Raw genomic sequence first — 9,779 nt, forward strand, 5'->3', positions numbered from 1 at the left:
TCTCATCAACTATATTCTATCTATGTCTTTCTCTCAAACATATAAAACAGATCTCAATGCTGGAGAAATCCTCCAAATGTTTGGGAAGATGTTTTTTGTCTTTTGTCAAGAATCTGGATATGATACCATCTTGCGCGTCCTGGGATCTAATGTCAGAGAATTTCTGCAGGTAAGGAATTTGAGGTTTTAGAGTGAAAAGTTCTGAGTTACTTGTGCTTAAACATAGTCTACAGAGTACTTGTGTTTAACCAGATGGAAAAGAAATTAAATTATAGTGATCTTTTTCTAATCCTCATAAAATGATAACTATTGGGTGATCTTTAGTATGTTTTAGCATTTTGATATGTTATTTTGTTTTTGATTGCTAACATCGAATATGCAAGTTTGAAATTACTGTTCTCTGAAAAATACAGCATGGTTTATTGTGATCTGTACATATGTTTTTCTTTCAATGGTATTGTGGTTTCATGCTTTATAAATATGATCTTATATTTTCTATTTGTGATGTATTCTTCGTTAGTTCAGTATAACTAAATAGTATTATTAGCATTTGTCAGAATTGACTCAATGGCAATTCATTACAAAGAGCTTGTTGTTAAAGATAGAGCACAATGGCTTTTTAGTCTATTTGAGAGCTATTGCTCTGAGTTACATATTAATTAGTTCACTGTAGAAGGACAGTAAGAAATCTTCTGAAGTTAGTTTCAGGGAAAGTAAAAGATAAATTATGTCACCAACAGCCTTGTCTTACACTCCTGTTAAAATTACATTAGACGTTTTTTTTACTAGTAAATTACACATTAAATGAGAGGCTATTTCTGGACTACCCTATTTTAAGCACTGACATTTGTGAGACCCTTTTCTTGAAATGTGTTAACACTGAAAATTATGTGCTCTTTTGTAATGGATAGTCTTAAACTGGCTGCTGAAAGCCGTCAGATCTTGCTGGAAAATGATGTCAGTGCAATACTAGTTGAACCAAAGCCCAGTTTTGAGGGAATGTAAACTACTTTCAATCCAGCTGCATTATTGATTTAACAGCCAAAATAAGAACTTTAGTGTTTAATCAAAATGTCTGTTGTTTACATAGTGACATTTTTCGTATAAACTTAAAACAGCATTAAATCAAGATGGAAACGGCTTTGCAGTTCCCTGCCACAGATTTACCAAGCTACTGGTGTCAAAGAAAAAAAAAAAAGCTGCCACTTCCAAATGAAGCAGCTGCCAGGAAATTTTAAATTGAAAATTGCTGGTGTAGTTATGTGCCATAGAGTCAGTTCTGACTAGTAGCGACCCTGTAAAGATTACGGGAGCAGAAAACCTCATCTCTCTCCATGGAGCTGCTGGTAGATTTAAACTGCTGAACTTGCGGTTAGCAGCTCTACATGTAACCCACTTTGCAAATTAAACAGGCTGTTTTTAAATGGATCTTTTAAAATAGATTGAAATTTTATATTAAAAGGATTTTGAGATGTTTGCATTTTTAATACAAGTTCCATTTAAAATTCTTTGGTTGACCACTGTTAGACAAATTTCAAATTTCAGGTACTTTTTCATATTTCTAAATTTCAGTCTCAAAGGACATATATGTTTACAAAGCTATTTCAATATTCAATGGTTTTTACATCTATTATATTGTGACCATCTGATATGCTTGTTATGGGACAGTAAGAACACAAGCATTCTCTAGGTGTTCCCCAATACTTATGTAGGTGTTCCCCTATACTTATGTCCAATAGGATAGCCACTAGCCACATTTGCAACGAGATATCCTGTAAGTATAAACCACCACCAGATTTTAAAGACAGAGTACAAAAGATGAAAAGTGCAAAATAGTTAATTAATAATTTTTTTATTGATTACATGCTGAAATGATAGAATTTTGCATATAAAGGGTTATAATTAAATATATTATTAAAATTATTTCAATCTGTTCCTTTCCCCTCTTTTTAATGTTGTTGTTGTTGTTGTTAGGTGCCACTGAGTTGGTTCTGATTCAAAGTGACCCTGAGGTTTCCGAGGAGTGGCTGGTGAATTTGAACTGCTGACCTTGTGGTTAAACCGACCTTGTGATTCAGTGCTTTATCCTACAGTGCCACATCAGAAAATCTGACTACTAGACAATTGGGGAAGCACTTTGCTTCTTTCCATATGATAAACACTGGACTGCAAACCACAAGGTCCAAAGTTCAGGTCCCCAGCAGAACCTACTAGAGGGCACTTAACAACAGCTAGAAAATTTATCATTGCAAATGTGGCTCACATTTGTGGCTTGCTTTAGTGACTCCCCTTTTATGTCACCCAGACAGTGTGGTATGTAATGTTGCTTCAGATACTTCCAGACTTTTTTTTTCCATGTCAGTAGACAGCCTTAGTTAATATATGTCTAAATCACATTGCATTTTTTTTCATTTTTGTGAAAAATTGTGATAATGAAGAAGCCAGAAAGTTAGAGCATTAACAGTTCTTATCAATATTATATACTTTTACCCACTTCTTTTGTTGTTGTAGTACTGGCTTTAAAATTGTATGTCACAATGGAAAATTGAACATGTTAAAATGTTGCTTTTGGTTAAAGTTAATGTTTATTTTATCATTTTAATAATTTTAAAAGGTCTTAGATCATATGAAAGTTGAATTCTTGGTTACATAAATGGATAAGACATTATGACACATTTCAGTGCTTCACTAAAGAATAAAATAAGCTTCTTCTTGTTAGGGTCCACCTCATAGTCACCTTATGTACAACAGAAGTAAACACTGCCCAGTCCTGTGTCATCCTCATAATTGTTACATTTGAACCCATTGTTGCGGCCACTGTGTTAGTCCATCTCACTGGCAGCTCTTCTTTGCCACTGACCTGCTCCTTTACCAGAGAAAGATGTTTTTCTCCAGGGACTGGTCCCTCCTCATAACACATCCAAAATATGAGAGATGAAGTCTTGCCACCCTGGCTTCTAAGGCGCATTCCGGCTGTGCTTCTTCCTAGACAGGTTAGTTTGTTCTTCTGGCAGTCCATGGTGGTGGTAGTGATGGTGTGCCGTGGAGTCGGTTCTGAGTCATAGCGACCCTGCATAGGGTTTCTGAGGCTATAAGTCTTTACGGAAGCAGAAAGCTTCATCTTTCTCCCACAGAACGGCTGGTAGTTTCAAACTGCTGACCTTGAGGTTAGCAGTCCTACTAGTAACCACTATGCTACCAGAGCTGCTTTCTTGCAGTCCACAGTACTTCTAATATTGTTCTCCAACACCATAATTCAAACGTAGCAATTCTTCTCCTGTCTCCCTATTTCGTTGTCCAACTTTTACATGCATATGAGGCTATTGAAAATTCCATGGCTTGGGTATTTAGGGTATTGAGGAGCCAGCTCTTCCCCCCCCCCAATCATATTTGAGTGCCTTACAACTTCAGGGGTCCATCCTTCCAACTTAAGGGGCTCATTTTCTTGCACTATATCTGACAATGTTCCACTGTCATTCATAAGAATTTCAATGGTTAGGCAGTCAAAAGTGGTCTGTCTCTCATTCTTTCTAGTCTGTCTTAGTCTGGTAGGTCCTCTGAAATCTGTCCACCATGGCTGACCCTGATGGTATTTAAAATATTGATGATATAGCTTCCAGCATCACAGAAACACACAAGTCATCACAGTCTGACAAACTGACAGACGAGTGGTGGGTAAGATAAACCAAACATCATTTTAAAGCTACTTTGAAGCTTTTACTTCTCGCTTACTTCCTGTTTTCAATTAACCACTAAAACTTTTCCAGTCCATTTCTCAGATACTCTATTTTAAGGTTTGTGTCACTTTTCGCCATTTCCTGTTTCACTTTTCTGCAAAGGCTTATTATTATCTGAAGTTTAGATTCTTCTGTTACCCCTCATGAGTCCTCCAATCTGTTCCTCCTCTAGAATATCATTGTATTTTTCTGATATAGAAAGATATATTTATTGTCTCATTTTCTTGCTTAAAGCCCTCAGGGATTTCCCCATTGTTTATTGGAAAAGTCATAAATACATAAAACTATTAAAGCTGTTTACATCTCATACTCATCTGTTATCCTTTTCTTCCCAGCCAAGGCAAACTGAAAGTATCTTTTGGAATCTTTCATTTATTTTGCTCCATCTGGACTCGGAAATTTTGCACATGGTTTTCTCTTTAAAGCAGTCTTTTTCCTGCTCTTTTTTTATCTAAGAATAGATCAATCCTATTCTTCTTTCTGAAAATACCAGAAAGAAGTTTACTTGTGCTTTATTAACTATACAAAGGCGTTTTTGACTGTGGGGATCATGACAAACTATTGATAACATTGCAAATAATGTGCATTCCATAATACTTCATTGTGTTCATGAGAAACCTGTACATAGACCAAGAGGCAGTTCTAAGAGCAAAACAAGGGGATACCAAATGGTTTAAAATCAGGAAAGGTTTGCACAAGAAAGTTGTATCTTATCATCATATTTATACAATCTGTATTGAATTCAATCTGAGCAAATAATCCAAGAAACTGGATTATATGAAAAACTTGACCTCAAGACAAGAAGAGGCTCATTAACAGCCTGTGCTAAGCAAATGACATCACCTTTCTTTCTGGAAGTGAAGAAGCCTTAAAATACTTAATGATGAAGATCTAAGACTATGCCTTCACTATGGATGCACCTCAAAGTAATAAAAATGAAAACCCTTACAAATATATCAATACGTAGCATCATGATAAATGGAGAAAACATTAAAGTTATCAAAGACTACATTTTGGTTGCTCCACAATCAACACTCATGGATGCAATGGGCAAGAAATCAGAGGATGTATTCCACTAGGCAATTCTGCTGTCAAACACCTGTTTAAAGTATTAAAGAGCAAAGATGTCAGTTTGAATATTAAGGTGCACCTGACCTCCTAAGCATGTGAAAGTTGGACATTGAATGAAGAAGACCATAGAAGAATCGATATACTTGAATTATGATGTTGGGGATACCCAGACGAACAAACAAATCTGTCTTAGAAGAAGTACAAGCCAGAATGTTCCTGAGAAGTAAGGATGGCAAGACTTTGTCTCCCATTCTTTGGATCTGTTACAGGAGGGAAAAGTCCCTGGAGAAGGATTTCATGCTTGGTAAAGGGAAGGATCAGCAAAAAAGAGGATAGCTTCCAGTAAAATGGATTGACAGAGCAGCAACACTAATGGGCTCATTTGTTGTTGTTGTTAATTGCCATCGAGTTGGTTCCAACCCATAGTGACCCTGTACAGGGTTTCCGAGGGTGTAAATCTTTACAGGAGTAGAAGGCCTCATCTTTCTCCCGTGGAACAGCTGGTAGTTTCAAACCGCTGACCTTAAGGTTTGCAGCCTGATTCGTAACCACTACGCTACCAGAGCTCCTACATGGCAACAATTGTGAGGATGGTTCATGGCCATGTAGTGTTTCCGTCTGTTGTTGTACATAGGGTCGAAATGAGTGAGGACTGACTAGAGATTGTTGTTGTTGTTGTATGGTGCCATCGAGTCGAAACCGACTCATAGCGACCCCATGCACAGCAGAACGAAACAATGTCCGATCCTGGGCCAACCTCACAACCGCTGCCACACTTAACACCATCAATGGCCGATCCATCTCGCTGGGGGTCTTCCTCTTTTTCTCTGACCCTCCATCTTACCAAGCATGACGTCCTTTTCTAACGACAGTTCCCTCCTGACAATATGTCCAAAGTATGAGAGACAAAGTTTAGCCATCTTGGCCTCCAAGGAGCACTCCGGCTGCACTTCTAACAAAACACCTATTGGTTCTTTTGGCAGTCCATGGAACTTTTAGTATTCTACTCCAACACCACAATTCAAAGGCATCAATTCTTCTATGATCTTCCTTATTCACTGTCCAGCTTTCGCATCCATAACGAGGTTATTGAAAATACTATGGCTTGGGTCAGGTGCACCTTAGTCCTCAAGCTGACATCTTTGCTCTTCAATACTTTAAAAAGTTCCTGTGCAGCAGATTTGCCCAATGCAATAGTTGTTTGATCTCTTGACTGCTGCTTCCATGAATGTTGATAATTGATCAAAGAAGAATGAAGTCCTTGACAACTTCAATCTTTTCTCCATTGTTAAGAATGTTGTTTATTGGTCCAGTGGTGAGGATTTTTGTTTTCTTGACATTGAGATGCAACCCATACCGAAGGCTGTGTTCTTTGATCTTCACAGTAAATATTTCAAGTCCTCTTCACCTTCAGCAAGCAAGGTTGTATCATCTGCATATCGCAAGTTGTTAATGAGTCTTCCTCCAATCCCGACGCCACGTTTTTCTTCATAGAACCCAGCTTCTCGTATTATTTGCTTAGCATACAGGTTGAATAAGTATGGTGAAAGAACACAACCTTGTCACACACCTTTCCCAATTTTAAAACAGTCAGTGTTCCCATGCTCTGTTCGAACAACTGCTTCTTGGTCCAGGTACAGATTTCTCAGAAGTACAATTAAGTGTTCTGGAATACTCATACTTCTCAACGTTGTCCATAGCTTGTCATGATCCACACAATCAATAGCCTTTGCATAGTCAATAAAGCATAGGTGAACATCTTTCTGATATTCTCTGCTTTCAGTCTAGAGATAGCACCTAATAACTACAATACTAACGTTCTGCCTGTAGGTCACATTTTTTTTCTTTCAGGAAGCCTCAACACATTTCTCCCACCTCTACTCTACTCCAGTCAAATTGCCTTGCTTTGTCTTGCTCTTAAGTTTTTGTGTGTCATGGAATCAGTTCCAACTCCTAGCGATGCTGTAAGAAAGAATAGGACTGCCCCTAAGAGTTCATTGGGCTTTAACCTTTATGGGAGCAGATCACCATGTCTTTTCTCCTGCTGAGTGGTTGATGGGCTCAAACTACTTTATGGTTAACAGCCAAGTGCTTAACCACTGCATGACCAGGGATTCTTCCTGTTACCATTGTTGTTATTAAGTGCCTTCAAGTCAGTTCTGATGTATGTATAGTGACCCTCTGTAGCACTTCTGAAGCTGTAAATCTTCACGGGAGCAGAAAGCCTCATTTTTTTCTGGTGGAGTGGCTGGTGTGCTTGAACCACTGACCTTGTGGTTCCAAGCCCAGTACTTCTTGTACAAAGCAACCTCTCTCTCTTGCTGTCACAGCATGCTATAATTCCCCAGCCACAGTAGTTTTCACGTGAGATTCACATTTTTGTTGTTGTTGTTGTTGTTGGACTAGAATGTAAACTTCATGAGGCCAAAGACCATGTACTTATATATTAGCTGCTGTCTAAGAGAGAATGAAATACTGTATTTAAAAGACATTTTGCTTGTACAAAATAAGGAAATAAAAACAATGATAGATCAAGATGAATTCTCTTATTAAGGATAACAAAATTCCATTTTGAATGAGATTATATAACTTTATGTAGAATGAATCACAAATTGAAATAAAAAAATAGGCAGAAACTACATACATCAGCTTCCTTGTCCTATGGGCATGGTAAACTACTGTTTATTAATTAATCTGCAAGAAAGTTTACTTGTATTTGTTAATATTTTTTTAAATGTACATCCTAATTTCCCTCTGAAGCTCTCAGCAAGGGGTAGGGAATCTTTCTTATGCCAAAAATTTATAACATCATTCATGGGTCATACAAAATTATCAATTTAATAATTAGCCTACTAAATTTGGCCAAACATTTAATTAGCTTGGGTCTGACTCCACCACACTTAACAACAAAAGCAATGTGATGGCTGGAACTGTGGCTGCCTTAGCAAGGCCAAACAAAATGATTTCAAGGGCTTTGTACAGCTTGCTGGAAGGAGTTCTGGTAGCGTAGTGGTTACGAATCGGGCTGCAAACCTCAAGGTCAGCAGTTCGAAACTACCAGCTGTTCCACAGGAGAAAGAGGAGGCTTTCTGCTCCCGTAAAGATTTCCAGCCTCAGAATCCCTGTACAGGGTCGCTTTGAGTCGGAACCAACTCCACAGCACATAACTACCACCATCATACAGCTTGCTGTTGTGGTGCTGTAGGTTAATGCACTGGACTGTAAAGTCAGTTTGAATTACAAGGTTGATGGTTCAAGCTCACCAGTTGCTCCTCGGAAACCCTATACCGGGTTGCTATGGGTCGGATCCTACTCCACGGTACTTAACAACAATAACAATACAGCCCACTGGCCAGATGTTCTACACCTCTGCTCTGAAGGAATTAAAATAACTATTTAAATCATAACATCAGAACTTACTGTGACCAGCCATGTCCAAAACTGTTAAGCTCTGACTCACTCATCATGCAAAGGAGAACTTCTAGTGAATCTTCTCTCCTCAATCTCTCAAGTGGATCCAAGTTAAGATTGGCACTCTGGTATATATCTTTATACTTTCCTAACATAATTTTTAAAGTTTCCAAATACTGTATTAGGCACAGTATGTAACAGGTATCCAATAAAGACTTGAATGATAGAATTAATTAATTCTCAAGTATATGCTTTTTTGTTGTGTTTAATTTGGGCCAGGGAGTCCTGGTGTGGTGCTGTGGGTTAATGCGCCAGACTGTAAAACCATTTGAACTGCAAGTTCACCAGTGGCTCCTCGGAAATCCTATGCAGGGTCACTATGGGTCGGAACCGACTCAACGGCACTTAACAACAACAACAACAGTTCTATCAAGGTTGAAGTTCAAGCCCTCCAGCTGCTCTGGAGCAAGAAAGATAAGACTTTCTGCTCCTGTGAAGGTTTACAGCTTTGGAAGCCCTATAGAGGGTCATCACGAGTCAGAACTGACTTGACAACACACATGCCACTATCATTCTATCAAGAAAATCCATCTCATGCTCTGTTGAAATTTTCTATTTCCTTTTTTTAAAAAACTTTTTATTTTGAATTGAGTGATGCTTTATAGACAAGATCATCAGCTTGACATTCAGTAAATCATGCACTTTGTTTCATCTCAAAGATTATAATCCCCTCCCTGCAACAACAGTTAGCCTACTCCCTCCATGTGGTTCCCCATTTACATCTTATACTTCACAAATTAACAAAGCAAAAATATTTGATGTACACAACAAAACAAATAACGTATATTCATTTAAGTGTTCAAAGGGCACATTCTGCAAGTCAGCCTCCTACCTGCAGGTACTCAGCCTTACTGGCCTAGGGTCCACAGCTGCTCTGTCTCTCCATTCCTTAACTATAGCAAACACATTGGTTTCTAGTCAGTTCCAATTCAGCAATTCTATAGGGTGAACTAGAACAGCCTAATAAGGTTTCCAAGGCCATAATCATTATGGAAGCAGATTGCCACATTATTCTCCCACAGAGTGGTGGTGGTTGTTGTTAAGTGCCACCAAGTTGGTTCAGACTCATGGCCACTTTATATAGGGTTTCCAAAGGGCAGCTAGTGGGTTGGAACCACCGACTTTGTGGTTAGCACTCCAGTGCTTATTCTACAGAACCACACCAGGATCCTTTACAACTACCAACCTTTGAACTAGCAGTTTAGTGTTTAACCAATGTACCACGAGGGCTCCTTTTATTATATTCAATAACACACACTATTGATAGCATCTATAATTTAGTTTCAGAGAAATATTTTTCTTAAGTGAATATATCCTTTCCTTTGACTTGTTGTTTGTTGTTGGGTGTCATGGAGTCAGCACTGACTCATAGCAACCCTGTGCACAATAGAATGAAACACTGCCCGGTCCTGTACCAACCTCAGAGTCTTTGATACACTTGAGCTCATCAGTCTACCACTGTGCCAATTCATCTATATGAGGGTCTTCCTCTTTTTCTCC

General features: G+C 38.4%; 1 protein-coding gene across 3 annotated transcripts in view; it reads left to right on the forward strand.

Moving 5' to 3' along the window:
• The window catches only part of GUCY1B3 (guanylate cyclase 1, soluble, beta 3), a 104,653-nt gene that overhangs the window by 31,592 nt on the left and 63,282 nt on the right, over positions 1-9,779 (forward strand). For all 3 annotated transcript variants that reach the window (XM_006867907.1, XM_006867909.1, XM_006867908.1), the window contains one exon: positions 51-169. In XM_006867907.1, coding sequence (XP_006867969.1) covers positions 51-169 — 119 coding nt within the window. The remainder of the gene's footprint in view (positions 1-50; positions 170-9,779) is intronic.

This window comes from Chrysochloris asiatica, unplaced genomic scaffold (assembly GCF_000296735.1).
Source record: "Chrysochloris asiatica unplaced genomic scaffold, ChrAsi1.0 scaffold00112, whole genome shotgun sequence".
Classification (NCBI taxonomy): Eukaryota; Metazoa; Chordata; class Mammalia; order Afrosoricida; family Chrysochloridae; genus Chrysochloris; species Chrysochloris asiatica.